This window comes from Oryctolagus cuniculus, chromosome X (assembly GCF_964237555.1).
Source record: "Oryctolagus cuniculus chromosome X, mOryCun1.1, whole genome shotgun sequence".
Classification (NCBI taxonomy): Eukaryota; Metazoa; Chordata; class Mammalia; order Lagomorpha; family Leporidae; genus Oryctolagus; species Oryctolagus cuniculus.
This window is the reverse complement of record NC_091453.1, coordinates 22,793,877-22,820,563: the sequence shown is the minus strand read 5'-3', so window position 1 is coordinate 22,820,563 and position 26,687 is coordinate 22,793,877. Positions and strand designations below refer to the sequence as shown.

Sequence of the window (26,687 nt, the reverse complement as noted above, 5' to 3'; positions counted from 1 at the left end):
GGCAGCTTTACCCACTATGCCACAGTGGTGGCCTTGGCATGCATTTTTAACATGTGTATATACTTGCAGGAATAATTCAGAAATTGTCCCTGATATCTCAATGTTGGCTTCACATAAAGCTTTGCACTCAGGACCATAAGTTCCCTGTCATGCTCCATAAACAGCTTATATCAATGCTTATCAATATTGTGCAATTGAATTGAGGTAAAATTCATATTTTTTGAAGTTTTATTTTATTAATTTGAAAGGCAGAGTTAAAGAGAGAGAGGGAAACACACACACACACACCCACAGATCTTCCATCCACTGCTTCATCCCCAAATGGCTGCAATGTCCAGGGTCAGGCCAGGCCAATTCTAGAAACCTGGGACTCCATCCAGGAAATCCTAACCCTAACTGTTGCTCACATGGGATGCCCCCATCTCAGGCAGCACCTTAAGCTGTTACTTCACAACACTGGGTCCCAGATTTTATTATGAATAAGTAGAACTAAAATTAAACATCAAGATTTTCTTAGTTTTTACTTGATAGACAACTTTTCTCCTCAAAACAATGTTTTTGAAGGAATTATATTCTTTTGGAGTATGGTCTCCTTGGATAAAGGTCTTCAAGTAAAGCTATTTTCATATAAATTATAATCATGTATGTTTGCAAAACTAATTTCAAATAAAACAGACATGTAAAGAAAGAAAAACACAGAGTAAGTACTCAACAAGTGGTATCTTAATTTATTTTCTTATTATTCCTGTCTAGGGGATGGAACCAAATAGTAAGATACTACTGATTTTAACTGAAAGCAATACCTAAAATGTGGAGAAATAATATCTTAACTTGTGTACGTGAATGAGAATTACAGGTATTTCATGTGTTTACAGAAAATCCAAAGCTTCTCCCAAATAGGTAACTTAAATGTTGTGTCTGATATGGTAGCTCTTAGTCACTGGTGAATATTGAGCAATTAAAAGGTTGGTAGTCTTAACTGAGATGTGCTATAAGTGTGAAGTATACATAATACATGGAAGACTAAGTATAAAATAGAATGTTAATAATACTATTAATAATTTTATATCATATTTTGAAATTTTACATTTAATTTGGGTAAATGAAACATTTTGAATAATTTTACATGTCTTTTATTCATAATGATTGCTAAAATATTTTAAGTTACATGAATCCTAATATATTGCATTTAAACATGATGTTAAATAATCTCTTCCAGGTTAGCAAAAGAAATTAATCAGATTACAAGTAAGATATCAGAAATTCTATCCAAAGATGCCTTAGGGGAGTGGTCTTCCCTGCAGTCCTCTCAGCGTCCCATACAGCATGGACGTCTGAGATCTTATACTCTGCTGCCAGTAGTACATTTGCAGTTTACAATGCTGCAAATAGTACATAATTCTTATCAGTTTGTTTGACAAAGATGTAAAACAAAACTTGATGAAACCATTTGCAGCAAAACTGATACACACAGGTTTTTTTTTTTAATTTTAGCTCCCATATATAAGAGAGAAACATAGTACTTGTCTTTCTGTCTCTAGCTTATTTCACTCACTCAACTTGATTTCCTCCATTTCCAACCATTTTGATGCAAAGATAGAACTTCATTCTTTTTGTGGCTGAATAATATTCCAGTGTGTGTGTGTTACATTTTCTTTATCAATTCATTAAGAATCTTTTATGTTAGGTACCATTAATTTGTTATATATATGAAAAGTTTATGAGATAAAGAAGAGTATTATATATTGATTAGAAAGTCAACATATCAAGAAGATATAAAAATTATGTACACACACAACAAAACCAAAAAACCAGAGATCCAGGATATATCAGATGAAAACTGACAGAATTAGATGGAGAAATAGACAATTCAACAATAACTATTGGAGGTTTCAATACTTAGCTTTCAATGATGGATAGAACAACTAGAAAGAAGACGAGTAAATAGAGGACATGAACAACATTACATAATAATGACCTAATTAATTTATAGAACATTCTCTCCAACAATAGTAGCACACAAATTCTTCTCAAATGAGAATCAAACACTCTTCAGGATAAATGACGTTAGGCCACAACACAAGTCTCAAAAAATTTTGAAAGACAGAAATTATGTGAATAATATTTTCTCATCACAGTGGTAGGAAATTACAAGTCAAAAAAGAAGGAAAACTGGAAAATTTACAAATATAGAAATTAAACAACATACTCTTATAGAACTAAGATACCAAAGAAGAAATCACAAGGGAAATTAGGAAATATCTGAGACAATGGACAATGAAAACACAGTGTAATAGATTACACTGATATAATAGAGGGGGAAATGTCATAATTTCTATTGATGTGTTCCTTAAAAAAAGCTTCATAAACTACAAACAGAAAAGAGTGTGTTAAATACAATATCCATGTCTGAAAAACTCACAGCTAAGATCATACTCAATGATGAAAGACTGAAAATTTTCCTCTATGATACAGAACAACATAAAAGAAGCAGCCTGCTTCTTCTACTTCTGTTCAACAAAGTACTGGACTCCATAGCCGCAGCAATTATGTAGAAAAATAGTAATAAAGACATCCAAACAGAAAAGCCAACAGTGATATTCTTTCCTTATATTTGTTATATTTTGGAAATCTTGATGATGCCACAAAAAAGTGGTGAAACACTTGAAAAATTTTCTTGAAGCAAAATCAGCATGCAAAAATGTTGCATTTCTAGACACGAGTAAAGGACAATTTGAGAGGGAAATTAAGAAAACAATTCAGTGAGATAAAGCCAATATTTGAATAGGCCTACACATGTCACACAATACATGTGGACTGAATAATAAGGAAGCCTGATCAATATCTGAAAGACTGAAGCACTATCAAGAATTAAAAGTACACGTTCTCCACTCTAACTCATTTCAGTCTATATATATTCAATGTATTTTTCCTTCCTCCAACTCACTCTTAAAATTTATCACATTTTATTATTCCTTAACAAATGTAAATTGGGCAATCACTGGTGAAACACTTACAAAATCCTATATAAGTATAAAAAGTTTATATGTAACAGGATGAGAAGTTAAATATTTACCTTAAAAAGTAGAAATAGGTCAAGTGAATCATAGAGGCAGTTAAAGGACATTCAATAGTTTGCATTTTAATTGAAAGGACTTTTTAAACAATGCTTAGTAGGATCATACCATTGATTTACACACAGTTTGTACAATGAAACACTTTTTCCCACAGCAAGTTCATTTTAATTTTATTTCTAAACAATTAACTTTCAAAATTTCTCCTTTAGTTTTGGTTATTGATCAGCTACTGTGGAAGAGATAAGCAGCCTAATCCTTCCACACTTATTATAAAGAATTACATTAGACTCAGCAAGCAATCTGATTTTTAGCAATGAATCTTCAAACTAAATGCAGATAATGATTATGAGTGGAATATTAGTTTCCAAAATATGGTAATTTTTCATAGTCTCTGTACATGTGTTTACTTGGTTTTCTAAATTCCACTCTTTAGGATAAGTTCAACTGACACAAAAGGAAAAAAATAAAAACTTGTTGGTGGTTGAGTTTGTAAAAGCAACAGAAAATTTATTAGATCATTTTGTTAAATTTATAGACACATCAGAAATAATAGTAGTGAGTAATAGAAACTCTATACAATGACTGAATAGAGATTTGCAATTTGTCTGAATAGAGTGTCAGGAAAAAAAACTAATAAAAATACAAACTATAGCCATGATATTTTCAATAGCAAAAGTTTTATTCAGAAAAAGATGACTTTTTTTCTTTGCTAAACACTGAAGTGGTTGAGTTATCAAAATGCTTCTTTTACCAATCAACAAGATAACCATTTATTAGAATACAACTCATTTCTTTTTGAATTGAGGATTGCTTTTCTTTAATTTAATATTTTCTTGTAAAATCCAAATATCAAGGCTCAGGATTAAAGGCTGAGTAATATAATTTTATATTCTTTTTCTTGAAAATAAAGAATAATCAATGACATTTTATTTATGGAAAATGGGAGCAGAGATACAGACATAATTGAATATCTCCCTCCCCTTTGCTTACAAAGTTTTTGGAAATGTGACAGAGAAAGGCTATAAGAATCATTGAGAGTCATTTAAATGTATGAACCAAAATCAGACTGGAAGAATCTGGTATGTTGATCATGATCTAATAGCCTAAAGCTGCTTCTGAATACCGTACAACAATCATTTTTTTTAAACACAGCATATACTTCAGGTCCTTAAGATGACAAGTCTTTAGATGTTCCAGAATACTACAGACTCAGTTTAATGTAGTCACCAACGTGCTATATAAACTGTTACTCCACATTACAAAATGAAATACAAACCAATGTTTAAGGTGGTTCCCAATGAGATTAGCAAATCCCGTTTCTATCAGGAGTATTTATGTTATAGTGGTATGAAACTCTTATTGTCCATGACCCTTAGTAACCCAGTAGCTCCAGAGAGTAACAATGATGAAGCTTGACAATGTGAACAATCACCTGAGGTTTTGTAAATGGCAACCAAAAGTACTTATTTTACTTGCTGAAAAGTAAAACATAACTATAAATTCTAGCCAAGATCCATTCCTAAAAATGTATTACACTTGGAAAGAATCTATCACGACACTGGCACAAGCATGCCATCGCGAACAAGCTTTCACTCAGCTTTGGGAAAGACTTTTTAAAATGTCTTCTCAGCAAACTTCTGTTTAATGTCAAAACAAAATGTTTAATGAAGTTGTTCTTGTCTTGAGCCTGAATTTCAGCAAGATGCATTTATTCTTTCTAGTTGACATTTCGCTACTCTCTGAAAAGATACACTTTCTTCAGACATATATTTACCAATTGCCATCTTTAAAATGACAAATTCACTTCAAAGTTTACTTTCTAATGTTATATGTGGTGGGAAGTGCTGCTTGTCACCTGTATTTTCAGAATGTGATGCTGAGCAAAAGTAGTGTTATTTAAGTCTGCCTTAAAAACACTTTTTCTGTCTTTCCTTCTCTCTCTCTTACTTGGTGGTGACATGAAATCACAGCTTTAGGAGCCATAAATGGGAATCAGAAACAAAATCATCACACTTGCATGATTTGGGGTTCAGATTCCACATTATATTTTTGAACCACCAAACTCCAAATTATTTAGTTTCATAGATAAAGGAAGGGGCTCTAGGGGTATCCTTACCAAGTTTAGACACTGATTCGTTTGCTATTAAAATCTGCTTTTTGAAATTGTATTATGCCTATGATACTCACAACTTAGAGGAACTGATTAGTATGACAGAAACCACCACACAGATCCAGCACAAATGCCATCTCCAGTGCTGACTCGCTAGAATAGATTCATCCATTCTTTGTTTCTTTGTGTGTTTAACCTCAAGTTCTCAGTTGGGAGAGGATTTGGGGCCAGTGCTGTGGTGCAGCAGGTTAAGCTTCTGCTTGCAGTGCTGGCATCCCACATGGGTGCCTATTTGAGTCCAGCAGATGGAAGATTCTCCCTCCCCCTGTCTCTCCCCCCCCCCTTTGTAACTCTGCCTTCAAATAAGTAAATAAATCTTAAAAAACTGAAAAATGGTTGGGAGAGGATTTCCTGAGAATCTTTTTTGATATATTATAGAAATGGAAATCCCTAAATATTTTTAAACAACTTTTATTTCATTAGTGTGACATCTTCAGTCATGCTAGAGACATAGGCCCTCTGTAGATTATTAAGAGCAACTAGAACAAATTATTAAAAACAGTCATGCAGGTTATATCAAATTTTGTAACTTGAATTCTTATACATATCAGTTAATTTTCTTAGCAGTAAGACAGGAGTGAATTACTCTATGTTGTAAACATTCTTATTTATAGCCAATTTTGAATTATATGTTTAATCATATTATAATTACAATAAAATAAATATAAGAAGTATTGTTACTAAGTTCATGGTAACCAATAAAGTATACTAATTTTCATGTAAATATTAGTCTTGTGGGAAAAATAAAGAGCTTATACCTAAGATAAACAAATACAGTTGCATATTTCACTACTGCAAATAAGTAGCAAGCATTACTGTGCTTCTACAGTTTGTTATACTCTAATCTTGTAATAGTAGACTTTAATATTAGCTTTTTGCATTTGAATATTTACCTAGAGAAATCATTTTATAATTGTTAAAGAGAGACTTAAGTCATGTTTTTTAAAATATTATTTATTCATTTAAAAGGCAGAGAGAAAGAGAGAGAATTTTCTATCAGTTAGTTCACTCCCTAACATCTGGGACTGGGCCAGCAGAAAACCTGGGGCCTAGAACTCCATCTAGGTCTCCTACATGGGTGCAGGGGCCTAAGCTCTCAGGCCATCCTCCACTACTTTCCCAGGCGCCTTAGCAGGCAGCTGGATTGTAAGTAGAGCAGCTGGGATTTGAACCAGCATTCATGTGGGATGCTGGCATTGCAAGCAGCAGCTTAACCAGCTGTGCCACAATGCAGGCCCAAAGCCATCACTTTTTTTTTAAAAGATTTTATTTATTTACTTGAGAGGTAGAGTTACAGAGAGAGGCAGTGACAGAGAGAGAGGTCTTCCCTCCCCTGGTTCCCTCCCCAAATGGCTGCAATGGCCAGAGCTGGGCAAATCCAAAGCAAGGAGCCAGGAGCTTCTTCTGGGTCTCCCATGTGGGTGCAGGGGCCCTAGGACTTGGGCCATTATCTACTGCTTTCCCAGGCCACAGCAGAGAGCTGGCTCAAAAGAGGCACAGCTGGGACTAGGATCAGTGCCCATGTTGGATGCTGGTGCCGAAGGCAGAGGTTTAGCTCACTAAGCCTCAGTGCCTGCCCTGCCATCACGTTTTAATGTATCCAATCATTAACATATTAATTCTGCAAGTTCACACATGTTGGGTTTTGCTTAGTTTGTTCTTTTTCTTTAAGGTTTCCTTTTTTCCATTGAAAAAAGCCGACTGTTTCAATATTTTCTATTTTACCAAATCCATGGACACAAAAAAATAATTTTGAGGTTCAGGCATTTGGCCTGAGGATGCCCTCATCCCACATCAGAGTGCCTGTATTTAGATTTCTGCCCTGTGTCCACTCCAGCTTCTAGTTAATGCACACTCTGTGAGCGTGCAGGTAATGGCAAGTATTAGGGATCCTGTCCTCCTTGTGGAAGACCTGGATGGAGTTCCAGGCTCCTGGCTTCAGCCTGGCTCTGGCTTGACGTTTGCTGGCGTTTGGGGAGTGAACCAGCTGATAGAAGATCTCTGTCTCTCTTTTAAATAAAATGAAAAAATAATTAGTTAAAAACAGTATCTTTCAAGTTAAGAATGAACTAAATTTTCTCTCTTTAACCATTAAGTCTATCCTGATTGCTTCCTTTTCACAGTTTATGATATCAGCTTCCTTAGAGTTGCTTAGTATAAGAAGTATATCAGACTCTTTTTTCTCCTTTATAGTTTCATATTGTTTTCAACAACCGGAGCTGTGGTGTACACTATGATTGCATATGTTTCCAGGACTCCTGTGCCTACTGAAAATGATGCTGGTAGATGAGCATCAAGTCAGCCATCTTTAGACATTGCCTTGCTTTAAAAAGAAAAAAAAAAGCCTCACCCTGTGGGGTCAAAATTTCTTGCACATGTAGGCTACTCTCAATGACTAATCAGCACAGCACCAGGAAGATCTAAGCTCCTTCTCCCAACTCAAAACAAACAACTCCAAAGGGCCAGCCCAGCTTTCAAGACTTTGATGGGTTGGCTAAAGCCTTTATTGAGCTTGCCTCAAAAGCTTAGCTTCTCTCTCTGGCCAATATACTCTTACTTTTCTTTCCACAGGTCTTAATCAGAATACATTCCCTAATAAATATCCTGCACGCTACTTGCCCATCTCAGAGTCTGAGTCCCTGGAAACTCAACCTGATATAGCATCATTTTGCCTTTTTATTTCTCTTGAAACTTTCCTGTTTCCTAACCCCCTAATGCAGACATAGTTTGGTCTGTTCTGAACTCTCATTTAGAATAGCCAATCTTCATTTTTTTGCTCCATAGCCAAATAAACATTCAAAAATAAATTTCCAAACTAGCACACCTAGAACACAATTGTAGCTCACAGCAACTTGCTATAAAAAATCAAATTCATTTATTTCTCAAAATTTCTCCCTCCGAATAAATATGATATGACACCAATGTTAGTATGTGCTACCAGTGTTCCACTAAATTCTCAGCAGAGAATTCCCACACACACCAGTTGTTTCCTACAGCTCCTGCTTGTGGGAATCCAATGCCATAGAAATTTGTCCTAAGGGCAAACTTCAATCAATTATGGACAGCAGTTAGTGGATAAAATACCACTTACCCTTTACTGTAACAATCTCTCTGAGTATCTCCAGTGAGGTTCTATAGTACTCATCAGTGATTTGATAATTGTTATTTTTTTCAAAGATTTATTTGCTTGAAAGGCAAAGTGACAGAGAGGGAGAGACAAAGAGAGAGATCTTTCTACCCCTGGTTCACTCCCCAAATGCCCTCAACATCCAAAGCTAGGCCAGGCCAAATCTAGGAGCCAGTGATTCCATCTGGAACACCCACGTGGGTGGAAGGAACCCAAGCACTAGGGTCACCTTCTGCTGCCTCCCAGGCACATTAGCGGGAAGCTGGATTGGAGTCATGGAGTAGCTAGGACTCAGCCAAGCATTTCCAGATGAGATGTGGGCATTCCAAGTACAAGCTTAAATTGCTGTGCCATAACACCTGCCCCAACAAGCTTACTTTTTTTGAGGTTCCCCTTCAGTACCTTATTTCACCATTCTCTCAGTGCTTCTTAAAATTACTTTTTGGATTAATTACTTGCATTTATACTCTTGTCTGAGGGTCTGCTTTTGGGAGTAAGCCTCAAACAAATATTAAGAAAGGATTACCTGGAATATTACTAAAGATTCCTAAATGATTTCCCAGATCACTGCCCCAACTGTCTCTTTACATCTGTTTTACATATTACTTTCAGATTTTCCTTTCTAAATCACTACTTGACTTATGCCTCTTGCCACTTCAGAAATATTCAGTGACTCCCATTGCAATAAGAATACAGAACTCTGCCCTAAAAAGTCTGCCTGCATTTTTAACTGTATGTAACTCTGCATTCCCTAGCCCCCACACATGCCAACATATTCATTTTCTTTTTCATTTATGTAAACTGTTTTCTCTGTGTTTTTTATAAGGTTGTTTTCTCTGCTGGGATGTCCTCTTCATCCACATTAGCTGACAAATCCCCATTTAATCTTTCAAGGTCCAGATCAAACTAATTGTCATTTTTGAAGCCCTCTCAAATCCCAGATGTGGGGATTAATATTTCCCTTCACTGGGGCCAGCATTGTGGCATAGCAGGTTAAGCTGCCATCTGGGCACATAAGGGCGCTAATTCAAGTCCTGGCTGCTCCACTTCCAATTCTTCTCCCTGTGAATGGCCCGGGAAAATCAATGGAAGATGGCCCAAGTACTTGAGCCCCTGCCCCTTACTTGGGAGATCTGGAAGAAGCTCCTGGCTCCTGGCTTTGGCCTGGCCCAGTCCTGGCTGTTGTTGCCATTTGGGGAGTGAACCAGTGAATAGAAGATCTCTCTCTCTCTCTCTCTCTCTCTCCCTCCCTCCCTCCCTCTGTTATTCTGACTTTAAAATAAATAAATAAATCTTTAAAATATCACAATCATCTTTGTATTTAATAGAAATATTAAAAATAATTAACAACCTATATTTTATCTCCAACCAAACAGAAGAGACACTTATCAAGGTTCTGAGTCACCCTGATGCAGCATGTGTTAAAGTCCATATATGGTTAAGGAAAACAGGTATCAAAATTTTATGGTCTCACAAAATGCCAAAATCAACAAATGATTTTACAAGGAAGAGGCATGTTTTTATGGATTAAACCATACTTAGCTTCCCAAATACACACGGATGTTTAACCCCCAAAGTCTTCTTAACAGTTAATGGATTAATGCTAAGGGTTCACGGATTAGAGTGGAGGCTTGGGAAATAATTGGATTGGATTAGGTTGCCAGGGTCAGGTGCCATGACCAAATCTGAGTGTGTTCCCTGTAGTTTTCCTGGCTTCCTTGCTCACCAGGTGATCATTCTTCCCCACATACTCTGCCACTGCTGGATAAATAATCATGAATATTCTGGAGGAATTGTTTTTTAAGAAAGACTAGTTAAAAATAAAAAAAAAAAAAACACCCACAACTAAGCAAAATCCACCAACTATTAAGATTACCATTGACAATTAAAATGATACCCAAAATTTAAATTTCTATAAAACAATTCACATTTGGATTATCTGATAAAATAGTAAAACATATTACTTCTCTGAAGTGCATGTAATAGGGTCTGTAAAGGGATTATAGCACAAATCTACTTGTTACATGGAGATTTATTAATGAGCTGTGTAAAGCAAAACTTCTCGAAAGTGCTGGGCATATTCCAGAAGGTACTGTCAACTATTGTGGTGTTGACATTTGAGTTTTAGTACACTAGAAGTAGGGAGTGAGGATTGGCAGGTGGGTTCTCCCAACAGTATATTCTGTTACACTGTTAATAATTAGTTCACTGTGATGGCATTCTCAAACTTCCCTTCTGCTTGTTAATACTGGTATCCAGTCTATTCTCTGTACTTTCCTCTTTGTAATAACAGTACGTCCTTTCTGCTAGTTATAGACTTTTCTTTTAAAGAATTTTTTATTGAGATACATAGGAATTTCAGGCTAGTACTTCCAAGGAGTCAAAGACTTTTACTATGTGTATGCTTTCCATTGTTCTAATTCTGTGTTCACTTACCTACATTATAATGATTTATTCTGCAATATCTAACTACCACTGTGGCATTTAATTCTTCCCAAAATAGGATGACTTATTTATTTGATGAAGCATAGCTCTTTAATTTTAGTCATTTTCTCTACATTTCTGACATTCCTCCCTTCAAATTACATGGAGGAATACCTCTCATCTCCATTCCCAAGTAAGCAATTCCCTTCAGGGACCATTGGGGTAATTTTTATAAAGGAATACTTTATTAGAGACAAAGGAAGAAAACTTCACACATAACAAAACTTTAATTTATTTTTCATATATCCATGAAGTATATGTAGATGTTTTTATAATGCCCAGATCTGTAAACAGAGATTTTACAGATACTATCAGGTTCATAAATAGGTATATATAAAAGTATTTATCAAATTTTAAATTCAAATACCCTTAACTAAGTATTTCTACTTATAATAATTCATTCCACAAATAAGTGGATAATACAATATTAGGTATATAATATATAACCCTAAAGTTTGATTATTTAGAAAGCTAATAATCAAAATGTACAAGGTGATTGTAAAAAGTCTGTGGAAAAATAAATCAAAGCACATGTTTATTTTGTTACAAAAAAGTTTGAAAATGATGCATAGGTTTTTTATAATATTTGTTTTCCATAAATGTTTGGAAGACTCTTCATAAAATTAAATTTCCCTTATGGCCATTTATTTATATAATGTTTCCACCTTAGTGTATGGTACTTAACAATAACATTTTAATAGATTTGATACCTTTGAATACACCACGTTTCCAAGGGCATATGTGTAGAATGTATGGAACTACATTATCTGGGTCTATGGTGATTTGTTGCTTTCCCCACACTATTGGAAGATCTGAAGTTACCTATAAAAGAAAATTGGGTAACATGAACATCAACATGAAATCTTTTTCTGTGCACGAATACACTGTAACATGCAAAATCATAGGAAAATCTAAAATTTAATTCAAATACTTCAATTAAGAGTATTCACTTTTAAATGAAAAGCAAGCCAAAAATATACTGCATATAGTAGAAGAAAAAATTCTAAGATCTATGAAAAAAAAAATGGAACCCACCCCAAAAAAATGGTTCTTACAAAGGAACAATTTTTATTTTCTGTTGCTACTTCATCAAGATCATTATGCTGGGATCTACCTTGGGGATCAGCAAGTTAAGCTGCTGCCTGTGATACTAGCTAGCATCCCATATAAGCACTGGTTGAAGTCCAGGCTTCTTAGCTTCTGATGCAGCTCGCCTGCTAAAGTGCCTTCGAAAGCCACATAAGATGGCCCAAGAACTTGGGCCCCTGCCTCCCATGTGGGAAACCTGGATGGAGTTCTCAGCTCTTGGCTTTGATCTGACCCAGCCCTGGTTTTTGTGGTCATTTGGGGAGAAGCAGGGGATGGAAGATCTCTCTTGCTCTGTCTCTTGCTTTCTCTCTGTAATTCTCCTTTTCAAATAAACATAGCTTTAAAAAAACACTGATGCTTAGAAACAGAATATCTTTTATAGGTCATATATAATTTTCTTTAAGCAATTTGATATACAAAATGACCAATTTGAATGAATTTACACATCGTTGTTAATATAGCATACAAAGACTATTTAAGCAGCATTTTATTACAACCCTTTCTATATCCAACTTTCAGTTTATTGCGTACTGTATCACAGCACTCCTTGTAGCCCAGGCAAACAATAATCTACAATGTGTCTCTATATATTTTCCTACAATAAATAATTCTTGGGGAATCATACAGTATGTGGTCCCTTCTCTGTGCCTTTTTAAAAATCATTTAGCTTATCAAATTTTTGTTTTTAAAAAATTACTTATTTTAAATTGACAAATAAAATTGTACATATCTATTAGGTACATGTTTTGAAATACGCATTTTTCAGTGGCTAAATTGAGGTAATTAAAATATATATTAGCTCACATAGTTATCAATGTTGTTGTAATGAGAATACTTAAAATCCACACTCAGCATTTTTCAAGGAAACAATATATTGTTCTTAACTATTGTCATCATGTTACATAATATATTCAATAGGAATTTATTTCTCCTATCTAACCAAAATTTTGTATCCTTCAACCAACATTTCCCAAATTCCACCTCCTTCCCATCCTGGTTCCCAGTAACTACCACTCTACTCTTAACTTCAATGAGTTCACCTATTTTACATTCCAAATAAAATTGAGTTCAAGTGGTGTTTGCACGTGTGTGCCTGGATTTTTTCACTAACAAGATTTTCTTTTAAGGCTGAATAATATTCCATGTGTAATAGTACTTTTTTTTTTATCTATTCATCTGTTGATGGAGATTTAGGTTGATTCCATATATTAGCACTCTGAATAATGGTGCAATTAACACAGCTATGTAGATATGTCTTCTACATACTTTGCATCTAAGCCCATAAATATAATTATTAAATCACATGGTAGTTATTTTTGTAATTTTTGGAGGAGATTCCATGACGCTTTCCATAATGACTGTACCTATTTATATTCCCAACATCAGTGTATAAGGGTCCTATTTGTTCATATCTTGATGATAACTGCTTTTCAATTCTCTTTTCCAGATACCATCAGATATCAAAAATATGAGTGAAAGTATGTACGTTCCTTTTTATGTGCTTCTGGATTCAGTATGCTGACATTTTGTTGAGATTAGTTGTGTCTATAATCTAAAGGAAATAGGTCTGTTATGTTCCTCTTCCATGATGCCTTTGTGTGGATTTAGTGGTAAAAATATTAATCTCATAGTGAGAAGTAAAAAGTTTTTGTTCTTCATTTGTTGGAAGTGTGTGTCCTGTAAGTAGATTAGAATTGAATCTTTTTCTTCTCAAATCCATTCTTCCAATCTCTGATGTTTCATTTGAGTGTTTAATCAATTTACATATGAAAAGTCTTCAGAAAGCGTAGAGAAAATGCATATTATGAAAAGAATTGTGCATGGATTTCAAAATGTTTTTGCACCAAAATAAACATCTTTAAATTCCATTTTTCTACAAACTTTTTGAAGTACCTTCATATAATATAATGTGGACAAGAATATTTTTGTCTATGATTTTCCTACTAGTTTTCTATATATCTTATGCCATGTTTGTTTCTTTAATCCTCCATCACTGTCATATTTCAAGTTATGTTTAATGTGTCATTTTAATTCCTTCTTGCATTTTTAACTCTAATTTTTAGTTAATTTCTAAGTTGTTGTCCTGGAGATTATAAGTACCATCTCATTTTAAAATAATGTGCTTTGGATTAATTCTAACTCAATCCCAATAGTATAGACAAACTTTGTTCCAGTATGCTCCATTTCTTTCATCCTCCTGTGTGCTATTATTTTCAGACTAATTACATCCATATGTATTTTAAGCCAATTTATAATTTGTATAATTTTTGATTCTCTGCTTTCTTTTAAATGACATAGAGGAAAGAGTTTCAAAGAGCATACATTTATCCTATACACTCTATTCACTTATGTAGTTATCTTTATTGGAGCTCTATTTTCATCATGTGAAGTTAAGTTACCTTCTACTGTCATTTTTACATTAACTTGAAGGATTCCCTTTAGCAGTCCTTGGAGAAAAAAATCTTCTAAAGACAAATGTTCTTAGTTTATGTCTATTATTTTATGTTGAATTCTTAGTTGACAGGCTTTGTCATTCTTTATTTTAAAAATGTCAATACATCTTCTTCTTACCTCAATGTTTTATTATGAGAAATCTGCTGTTGATCTTATTGAGACTTTCTTGTCTGACTAACCACTTTTCCCTTTGATGATTTTCTCTTGTCATTGCCTTTAAATTGTTTGATTATGATATGTCTAGGTGTGGATCTCTTTGATTATATCAATTTCAAGTTGATTGAGCTTAGATTTATACATTATTGTTTTTCATCAAATCTGGAGCATTTTTCAACTTTCTTTGATTTTTTTTCTGCTTCCTTCTCTTTCTCTTCTTATCTACTGCCACTGTAAGCCATATGTTGGTTATGCTCAATGCAGTTACACAGATCTCTGATGTTTTCTTAATTTTTTTTATTTTTTGCTCTACCTACGATGGGATAGTCTATACTGACTTACATTCATGTTCAATTATTCCTCTTCTGTCAGCCTCAATCTACTGCTAAGGCCAAGTAGTGAACTGTTACTTTCATTTATTGTATTTTCAACTCCAGAGTTCATTTTCTTTTTTTTTAAAATATTTATATCATTGGTATTGGTTAATGAATAGGTACTAAGTTACAGCTAGTTAGGAATAAGAAGTCACAGTGTTCTGATGTACAACAGAGTAATGGTATAATGTTAATGTAGTAAATATTTCACTATTAAAAGAAATCAGATGATAGAATTTTTGATGTTTTAACCATAAAAAAGGTAAAATGTTTGAGGATACAGATATTTTTACCCTGATTAGACATTTTACAAAGTATACATGTATCAAAACATCACATTGTCTCTAATATGTATAATTTTTTTAAAAATTATTTATTTATGTATTTGAAAGGCAGAGTTATAGGGAGAGAGGTAGAGTCACAGAAAGGGAGAGATCCTCCATCCCACTAGTTCACTCCCCAAATGGCCACAGTGGCCTGGGGTGGGCTAGGCTAAAGTCAGGATCCAGGAGCCAGGAACTTCATCTGGGTCTCCCACGTGGGTGGCAGGGGCCCAAACACTTTGGCAATCTTCTCCAGCTTTTTCATGCATATTAGCAGGGAGGTGCATCACAAATGAAACAACTGGGATATGAACCAGTGCCCATATGGGATGCCAGCATTGCAGGCAGCAACCTTATCCACTGTGCTGCAATACTGGCCCCATGAAATATTCTTGTCGTAGATTTCATTAATTCTTCAAACAAGATTGCTTTCAGTTTATGAAATACATATATAAAGGCTTAATTTAAAGTTTTAGTCTAGATATCTAACATGTGGCTCTCCTCAAAGGCAGGTTATGTCAATTGCTTTTTTTTTTTTTTTTTTTTTTTTTTTTTTTTTTGTGGTGGATGAGCCATACTTTCTGGTTTCTCTGTTTCCCTCTTCTTTGCCTCACAATTTTTTGTTGCTGTTAAAATTTCTACACTTTATATAAGGCAATATACTCACTCTGGAAATCAGATCATTATTGCCTCAAGGTTTTTTTTTTTTTTTCTCTTCTGCTTTTATTCTTTGCTGATTTAGTGACTTTTCTGGACCAATTCTTTAAAGCCTGCATTCACTATAGTTTGTGCCCACTGAAGTCTATGCTTAGCCAGATAGATTAGTTGTCAGCAACATTTTGTCACAGGTTTCTTTAAATGCCTCAAATGAATAAATTTTCTACCCTTTGCCATGGAACACTATATATGTACAGCATGCCTTTAGCATTTGGGTAATTTAAAACTCTTCCTTATCCTTAATTTCCAGTCTATGTCAGCCAGATATGAAAAGCTGAGACCCTCTCAGTTCTTTCTTGTGCATGCACACAACCCTATATAAATATGTTCCTTGCTTGATTACTAGGGATGGGTCAGAGTGAAGTAAGCAGGCATACAGGTTAAAACTGATTAGGTTTGTAAGCTAGAAGACCATGCCTTCGCCACACCCCTGTGTGACCTCACGCCCTACCTGATACCTTCACCACACTCCTGTGTGACCACCGGCCAATCAGGTTAATTAACCACTCCCCTTTGGAAGTGGGTTAAATACCTGGGACACGGTGTGTCTAGGCTCTTCTTTTCCCTGGCTTCTTGCCAGGAGGGGGCTGGCTGTAGTCCTGCTCCTCCAGGGCATGTGGCCTTCGGGTCACCAGCCCTAGGCTTCCTGGCCTAGATGCTCCTCCAGGTGGCTGGTTTCTGGTGCTTGGTATGAACCCAGATTTACCCCTCTCTTGTAGATAAAGCTCACTCTCCTATGCATCTTTTGCACTAAATAAAAACTTAAAATGTACCATGCTGCCTCATTTATTTATGCTGGTATTTAGAATTCTTTTCTAAATTGGGGATTTATTTATTTATTTATTTATTTTATTTATTTTTTGACAGGCAGAGTGGACAGTGAGAGAGAGAGACAGAGAGAAAGGTCTTCCTTTGCTGTTGGTTCACCCTCCAATGGCCACCGCGGCCGGCATGCTGCGACTGGCACACTGCGCTGATCCTATGGCAGGAGCCAGGTGCTTATCCTGGTCTCCCATGGGGTGCAGGGCCCAAGGACTTGGGCCACCCTCCTCTGCACTCCCTGGCCACAGCAGAGAGCTGGCCTGGAAGAGGGGCAACCAGGACAGAATCCGGCACCCCGACAGGGACTAGAACCCGGTATGCCGGCGCTGCAAGGTGGAGGATTAATCTAGTGAGCCGCGGCGCCGGCCTAAATTGGGGATTTATTAATAAGCATATGGTGATATTGTATGGCACCCCAAGTTTTGAAAACATATGTGGCACCCCAGACTCGACCTCTGGGGAACCTTAAGGGGCCACATATTGGTACATATTTTAGGGGGTCAATTCCAATATCATATGGCAACCACGAAGGGTTTTAAAAAATTCATTAATTCCCTCATATTCCATATCTTCTTTTCAAGTTTTTCTTATTTGCTATTATTGTTATTATAGCTTCAGACATCTCCAGTATTAACTATTGCTGGTGAATGTTTTTCAAAAACATTCTAAAGATTGGATCTTTTCTATCAGAGAAAACTCTGAGACAAGACAAATAATGACAACACTTTGCTAGTGAGGTGTTGCTAGAGGACTCTGAGAAAAGTCAAATTATGATCCATAACACCTTTCTATTCTCTCAGTTACAAGGCTGTTGGTTTTCACAGGTACTACACCTATGGGAATGCACAACTGAGGAGAGTGAGATAGGGATGGGCCATAAACCATCCTGATCTTACAAGGACTGAGTTTCTGTTTGATGTATATTTCTCAGATTGACTTTTTGAATTTCCAGATTTCTGAAAATTTTGGTTTTGACTATTTTTGTCAGTGTTTTCACTGCTTTTAAGAAGAACTGACTTGCAAACCTCCTTGTTCTACCCTTCTAGAAGTTCCATGTTTCCTGTATTCCTAAGTGTATAGCTATAGTCATGCTGCATAACTATGTTTTGGTGAACAATGGACCACATATGCAATGGTAGTCTCATAAGATTATAACACAGTTGAAAAATTCCTATTGCCCACTGACACTGTAGTCACTGTAACATCATAGAAGTTTGCATTACTCACATGTTTGTGGTGATGCTGGTGTCAATAAACCTACTACAGTGAACCAGTCATATAAAAGTATAGCACATTAAGATTATGTATAATACAAAACTGATAATCATAAATGACTGTTACAGGTTTATGTATATACCGTATACTATACTTTTTATTATTTTAGGCTGTACTTCCCAAAGGTGACAGGTGAGCCAATGCACCAAAGACAAGAAGTGGAGGTCAAAAGACCTGATTTTCCTGTCTGGATTGCTCATGATAAAACAAAAGAGCCATCAGAAGGGTGGAATACCTAATTTGCTGCTCTGTAAGCAAGGAGCTCAGGATGGGATTACCACTCCCTTTGCTATTCTTATGCTAAAACTGGAATAAGAGAGGGAGGGGAAAAAGACTAGTTGGAGGACAAGGGCTGGAGAGTGAAAGCATGGAGACAGCCATCCCCAAACTTGCTGAAGGATCATTGATAAGACAGGGAGAGTAGATTTTGGATCAGGCCTAAGATAAAGTCAGAATTCCTGGGTGGGAGGGGGAGGTACAGTGAGCCGAGATAGTGAAGAGTTGGGGCCACAAAGGTAGAAGGCAGAGGTTTTGCCTTAGGCCCTCGACCTCCAGTGGAAACTTTGGAGGCCAATAGGACCTGGGCAGGAGAGTAGGAAGTAACACATAGAAGGATGCTTGATATCCACCAATCTGAAGTCATTTAGGTGTTTAGGTGCAACTGCTAATTTAAATTGGATAAAGGCAAATTAAATAAATGCATCTAAATGCAAACTTTGGTACTCCCAGCATGTTATATTCTATAGAAAAACTATTTGGATTTGTTTAACAAATATGTTTGCATAAACTGTCCATATAAAATAGTTCAACACTGCTTAAAGTAACTCCGGCTGAAATTTGATGGGTTACCTTATTTAAAAATGTTGTCTTAATTTGGAGATTTTTAACAGGTTATTTCAAAATGTAAATCAGGGACATTGGCAGATGGAAAACATCACAAGTATAGCAATGTGCACTTGGTAAGAAAGGTTAAGAAGGAAAGAGTTCTTGGTAAGGAAGATTAAAAAGGAAAGAGTTATTTTGAATAAAGAAAGGACCTGGTTTGTAAGAATTACTTCATCCTGATGGCTAGTTTATACTGGAATGGAAATCATGGAATGTTTCAAGTAAGTTGAAGAGGGCGTGTGGAAGTCACAGAAGGTTATGAAAGAAAGAAATCTTGGATACAAAGGCTATTAATCTATTTCTCTTTGACATAGAATTAGAATCTGATTCTCTGTTAAAGCAATGAGTTAATCTATTATAATCTCCTAATGTCTGTTAAATTCTAATTGTTTAAAAAACAATTGAGTTTTTTTATTAAGAGATGAGTTATTTAAATATGTGTTTATTTTCAAACATTTGAATAGTCACCTTATAACAATGATCAAATTTGGTCTATATTATGTCATGATGTTAAGGGGTCCTATTTCAACCAGATATTTTGGGTTTTGAGCCTTCTTGGCATCCTTGAAAGTCATTCAAAAATCAAAATTTCAAAATTTGGACTTTGACAGTTTCCAGATGGGCCCCTGGAAATTGTCAAAGATACATGTCTCATCTTGTAGAGACACCAACTACTCAGGCTATTTGAATCATATTAGAAGTACTGTCAAGATGTGAAGTGGTGTTAAATTTTAAGTTTTTATAATATAAAATGCGACTGATATAAATTTCTGAAAGTTAAAAAGTCTAATGATCTTGTGTTACTAGACATGATGCTTATCTTAATGAGAAAGCCCTAAAGGCCTAAAAGGGTTAAATGCATTGTAAAATCCTACAGGTGCTTTCAAAAATACTGTGTGAAGCAAGTGCCTCTTTTTTTTTTTTTTTTTTTTTTTTTGACAGGCAGAGTAGACAGTGAGAGAGAGACAGAAAGAAAGGTCTTCCTTTTGCCATTGGTTCACCCTCCAATGGCCGCTGCGACCGGCGCATTGCACTGATCCGAAGGCAGGAGCCAGGTGCTTCTCCTGGTCTCCCATGCGAGTGCAGGGCCCAAGGACTTGGGCCATCCTCCACTGCCCTCCCGGGCCACAGCAGAGAGCTGGCCTGGAAGAGGGGCAACCTGGACAGAATCCGGCGCCCCGACCAGGACTAGAACCCGGTGTGCTGGCGCCGCAGGCAGAGGATTAGCCTAGTGAGCCACAGCGCTGGCCAGCAAGTGCCTCTTGTTGGGTAATTAGTTTATAATTTTAAACATGACTATTTAAAGTCTTGTCATCCACAGTTTTGTATAGGTTCTGATGGACTTTTTCCAGCTACTTCTATTGTATTCAGTACTTTGGGATGGTTCTGTAAAAAGATGAAGCCAATAATGCACTACAGGTTCCAATTGGAAGAAAGTATGGTTAATTTAGGTTATTAGCAGCCATAAGTAATTTGAATCAATTGGTAATTTAAAACAAGAATAGTTTAAAAATCTATTATTTTAGGCTGTACTTCTTATGCTTATATGAAAATAAATTTTAATATAAACAGTATGTCATCTTACACCAGCAGCAGCCGCACACAGTTTGTATTTACTACTGTCAAGAGGTCACTTGGAGTGATTGATCTAGACTATCTAGGTTCATGTAGGTACTTCTGTGATGTTTGCACAATGATGAAACCGTCTAATGATGCATTTCTCAGAACATGTCCCCATCATTAAATGATCCACATGTATAATTTCTACTAATTTGCCATTTTGGCAAAATTCCATAGCATTTTACTTGTATCTCAGTTATATTCTCTGATTTTTAAATGTTCTCTTATAGATATCTCAACCTTCTATTTCAAATGGTTTTGGTAACAATAAGATAAAATGAATATTAAAATATTTATAACAGAGGATTTCAAAAATTCATTATGAAAAAGCTATGCATAAATTTCAAGTTTTATACCAAAATAGATTTATCTTTCAGTTGCATTTTCTATGAACTTTTGCTAGTACCCTTGTAGCAAACATCATAAAAATTGCTACTAGCAATAATGAAAAATAGAACAGGTGAAATACCTGAAAATAATGTACTGATTTTAAGTTGCTGGCAGATTTTCAAAGTGATACAGTTGAAAATGAAGGGCTGGAGCTAACATACACATCTGGAGAAAAAGTTTGAATTTGGCATTCATACATAGATGATAGTTTTCTTAAGTCAGGAAATTGACAAGTGGAATTTGTATAGTGATAAGGATGCTTTCAAAGAGTGAAAATTGGGAAAGAAATTTTAAAAATTAAGAATAAAAGGAACACATAAATAATAGTCAAGGACTGCCTTGGAAGCAAGGAATATAGAGTTATGTAAAGTAAAAGATGATAAGTGTTAAGGAGGCAAGTCAATACTACCAGACAGTGAATGGACTTTTGAGATACATAACTTGGGAAAAAAATTGAGTTTTCTTGACCAAAATGTCTTCAGTGATCTTTGAGGCAGTTCTTTCAACAGAGTAGAGAAGCTACAATGCACTACCATAAAATAAGAAATGGTAATGTAAATATTGCTCATTCAAGAATTTTAGCAATTATGGAAAATAAAGAGGTTATTAGTAGAAAAAGAGTATAGTTAGAGGAACATTTTCTTTATAATGGAAAATTTTGTGACTATTTATGAGTTAAGGGAAATAATCCAAGAAAGATAAGGATACCGAAAGACAAAGAGAGAAGTAAAGAATGTTAATAGGTCTTGAGTGCACAGAGGTGAACTTAATTTTATAGATCAGAGAATGAAGATGAAAAATAAGAAGCATTTCAGTGATCCCAAAGCAAGTATTCAATGAAACATGCTACTATTCAGCAAAGATTCTTGGCCTAGCCTTTCTCCTAAGAAACATTTCAATTGTTTGCAGTAGAATTACCATTAAAATACAAGCAATAAGCCCAACTATTGTAAATTAAAATGAATAGCAAATGGATTTTGCAAATTCCTGATCATTAGTACATGCAGATTAAAAGCTATGATGGGCAGGCGCCGAGGCTCACTTGGCTAATCCTCCGCCTGCGGCGCTGGCACCCCGGGTTCTAGTCCCGGTTGGGGTGCCGGGTATTAGTCCCGGTTGCCCCTCTTCCAGTCCAGCTCTCTGCTGTGGCCCGGGAGGGCAGTGGAGGATGACCCAAGTCCTTGGGTCCCTGCACCCACATGGGAGACCGGGAGGAAGCACCTGGCTCCTGGCTTCAGATCGGCGCAGCACCGGCAGTAGCGGCCATTAGCAGAGTGAACCAACGGAAGGGAGACCTTTCTCTCTGTCTCTCTCTGTCTATAACTCTGTCAAATAAAAAAAAAAAGCTATGATGATTTTCAAATTAAGAAAGGTACGGCCGGCTCCGCGGCTCACTAGATTAATCCTCCACCTTGCGGCACCGGCACACCGGGTTCTAGTCCCGGTCGGGGCGCCAGATTCTGTCCCGGTTGCCCCTCTTCCAGGCCAGCTCTCTGCTGTGGCCTGGGAAGGCAGTGGAGGATGGCCCAAGTCCTTGAGCCCTGCACCCCATGGGAGACCAGGAGAAGCACCTGGCTCCTGGCTTCGGATCAGCGCGGTGCGCTGGCCCTGGCGGCCATTGGAGGGTGAACCAACGGCAAAGGAAGACCTTTCTCTCTGTCTCTCTCTCTCACTGTCCACTCTGCCTGTCAAAAAAAAAAAAAAAAAGAAAAAGAAAAGGTAATACTTTATTGATAATAGCTCTAGGAACGAATGCCTCAAATCATACATATTTTTCTGTTCTCTTATTACTGTTGTAGCTATTTAAATGTAGTTATAGAGAAATATTAGGAAGATCTGAACATACAAACATAAAGTGACATTTCATTCATTTAATAGTCTCACAGCTTATTTGTACTCTACAAGTAAAGTGATCAGATTCTTCAGTGCTTTCATAAGACCAAATTTTTTCCCATAATTTGTAAATATTAAAAAACTTCTAACTTTCAGAATTTAGTGGAAGAGAAATCAAGTGGACATCCCTGTCTTGTCTAATCATGTGGCAAATTCCTGGTATCAAATTGAACGTGAGAGGGCAGCTATCTCAAGATGTAGATTTAATTTCTTACAAAGCCACCAAAAGACCACGGGCATCCAAATCAATCTCGAGAAAGAATAATAAAGTTGAAGACATATTTTCTGCTTTCAAATTATGTTGCATAGATAAAAATAGACACATCAACCAATGGAACAGAATAGAGGATTAGAAATAAACTCACACAACTCTTGTCTTGCAAGGGCACCAAAATTACACACTGGAGAATGGATAATTTCTTCAATAAACGTTTAAATCCATTTGCAAAATGATTATATTGTCCTTTGTTTTATGTCATTCACAAAAATGAAATTTTAAGTCTCAGCTTTGCAACCATACTCCCCCCAGAACCCAAAGACTTTGGTTTCCAGTAGCTGCTTGGTGGGTCATGGATTAAAGACCATTAAGGTGTAAGACTGAAATTGTGAAATACTTAGAAGAAAACAGGGGAAAATTTCTTTAACATTGTTTTTGGCAAGATTTATTGGATATGAAACCAAAATCAGAGAAAACAAAAGAACAAAATAAATGTGATATGTTAAATTTAAAATTTCTGTGCAACAAATGAAACAATAAGATGAAAGGTAACCAGTGAACTGGGAGAAATATTTATAAATCATATATGTGATAAGGGAATAATATCAAAAATACATAAGAAATACATATAATTGCAAAAATAAGTAATTAAAAATGACCTGATTAAAAAATAGATGAAGGATTTGAGCAGATAATTTTCCAAAGAAGACATACAGATGACCAATACATATAGGAAAAACTACTTAACATTACTGATCAACAGGGAAATGCAAATCAAAACTACGGTGTGAGGGACTGTGCTGTGGCATAGCAGGTAAGGCCACCACCTACAGTGCTGGCATTTCATATGGGCACCGGTTCAAGTCCAAGCTGCTCCATTTCCAATCCAGCTCTCTGCTTTGCCCTAGGAAAGCAGTAGAAGATGGCCCAAGTCCTTGGGCCCCTGCACCTGCCTGGAAGACCCGAAAGAAGCTCTTGGCTCCTGGCTTCAGTGGTGCAGCTGCAGCCATTGTGGCCATTTGGGGAGTGAACCAGTAGATAGAAGACCTCTCTCTCTTTGTCTCTGCCTCTCTGTAACTCTGCATTTCAGATAAATAAATACATCTTATAAAAAAACCCACAGTGTGATATCCATGCACACTTTTTATGATGGCTATAATCAAAATGACAAGAGCTAACAAGAGTTAGTAAGGGTGTAGAGAAAACAGAACCCTATACACTTCTGTTGTAAATGTAAACTGGTATAGCCAATATGGAAAACAGTATAGATGTTTCTCAAAAAATTAAAAGAGAAACCACAATACGAATCAGAAATCCCTTTTCTGAAAATATATCCAAAGGATCATTCAGTATTATTTGTGTATTATAATGATGGGAATGCATGCTGTACTTATTATTGCCTCTGAGAATAATTTTGTCATGAAGGGAATCTTTTACATTTAATTAGATACATACATAATTCATAAGATGCAATTATTAATTTTTTAAGATTCTTTTTCTCACTTTTTTATTTGAAAGGCAGAGAGACGGCAAAGGAACACGAGTGTCAACATGCTGGTTTACTTCATAAATGGCCACAAAATCTGGAGCTAAATCCAGGAGCTGGGGACTCAGTTCAGGTCTCTCACATGTGTGGTAAAAAGCCAATTATTTGATCCATAACTGATGCCTCTTGGGATTCTCATTAGCAGGAAGCTTAAATCAGGAGTCCGAGCTGAAAATCTAACCCAAGGACTCTGATATAGGATGCAGGCACCCTAAGTAGCTCACATACTGATTGTTAGTTTTTAAAATCCTAACTTTTAAGTAGTACATTCATTCTGAAGGGTAAACTATATAATGAAAACAAAAACACCACTCTGTCATTACAACCATGTGAAATAACCAGTGTTATGAAATTACAGATTCTTCTTAAAATCTGTTTTCATTGAATTAGCAGGTTTTCTAACTTGCCAGTAAATTCTGAAAGGGGAAGGTGAGTGGTGGAAAAATTAACTTCTGCTTATTTTATAGCAAATTCAGGTAGTCATGAGTTTTTCTCTCTCCTTGCTCTCTTTTCCTTCTTCCTTCCTTTTTCTCTCCTTTTTCTTTCTTCCCTTCTTGACTTTAAATTCCACCCATTATATGTTCATCTGTTCATTAAGCAAATTTTTTTTCAAGACTTAGCTATTTTGAAAGTCAGAGTTACAGAGAGAGAGGGAGAGACAGAGATCTTTCATCTGCTTCTTCATTCCCCAGATTGCCTCAATGGCCAGTGCTGGGCCAGGCCAGAGCCAGGAGCCTGGAGCTTCATCTGGATCTCCCATGTGGATGCAGGGGTCCAAACATTTGGGCCATCCTCCACTGCTTTCCCAGGTGCATTAGCAGGGAGCTGGACCAGAAGTGGAACAGTGGAGACACGCACCGGGGCCCATATGAAATGGCAATGTTGCAAACAGCAGCTTTACCTGCTACACTGCAGCACTGTTCCACAACTTGGTCTTTTAATCCTATAATTTGTCCATATAAAATTTCCTTATCAATACATATAAAGTTACCTCATACCTATGAGCAGCTGCAGAATATTCTATTGTAGGGATGTGTTATAATTTATGCAAGCAATGCTTTGTAGCTTGTTTGCTTACAGTTTTTCACTATCACAAATGATGTGGCAGTAAACCTATTTGCACATGTGTAAATATTCCTATAAGATTTACAAGTCAGAATTGCTTAGTCAAAGAACATAATATGTCAAGAAATATTTAGATATGTACGTAGTTTTATTTTTTGTCAAGTGAAGGAAGGAATCACTTTGTGGTACTATCTGCTGGATACATGTATGAGGGTACTTTAAAAGTTCCTGTAAAATGAAATTAAATCTTTACTTAATGTATGCTAAACTGATCTTCTGTATATAAAGAGAATCGAAAATGAATCCTCATGTGAATGGAAGGGGAGAGGGAGTGGGAAAGGGGAGGGTTGCGGTGGGAGGGACGTTATGGGGGGGAAGCCATTGTAATCCATAAGCCGTACTTTGGAAATTTATATTCATTAAATAAAAGTTAAAAAAAATACATATATTTTGGTAAAAAAATTTTTTTGAAAAGTTTATAGAAGGGACCATCTAAAAGTTCATGGACAATGCATACTGTGTAAGAACTCAACATTTTCTTTCTTTCTTTTATATATATATTTTTTAAAGATAGAGTTACAGAGAGAGGTAGAGACAGAGAGGGAAGTCTTCCATCCACTGGTTCACTTCCCAGATGGCCGCAATGGCCAGAGCTGCACTGATCCGAAGCTTCTGCTAGGTCTCCCATGCGGGTGCAGGGGCCCAAGCACCAAGAGGAGCAGCCGGGAACAGAATTGGCGCCCATATGAAATGAAATGCAGGCACTTCAGGCCAGGGCTTTAACCCACTGCACCACAGCTCTGGCCCCAGATTTAAAAACATTTTCAACACCAAATTAGACTTATATTTTAATTCTACTTTCTATGAGCTCTTTGAGGCACCCCACTGACTGAGACTGTTGTACCTTAAACTTCTGAGCCACCCCTTGGGCCAGATAGCCAGATGGACCATCTGGAGACATAACCACCTTCCAGTCTCTTTCGGCCTTTCTAATGCAGGAGGT

The 26,687-nt window shown here is 36.3% G+C and overlaps 1 protein-coding gene across 1 annotated transcript in view; it reads right to left on the bottom strand.

Moving 5' to 3' along the window:
• The window catches only part of CFAP47 (cilia and flagella associated protein 47), a 369,488-nt gene that overhangs the window by 110,067 nt on the left and 232,734 nt on the right, over nt 1-26,687 (bottom strand). Inside the window, exon 49 of the mRNA XM_051827003.2 lies at nt 11,569-11,680. Within this exon, the coding sequence (XP_051682963.2) occupies nt 11,569-11,680 (112 nt within the window). The remainder of the gene's footprint in view (nt 1-11,568; nt 11,681-26,687) is intronic.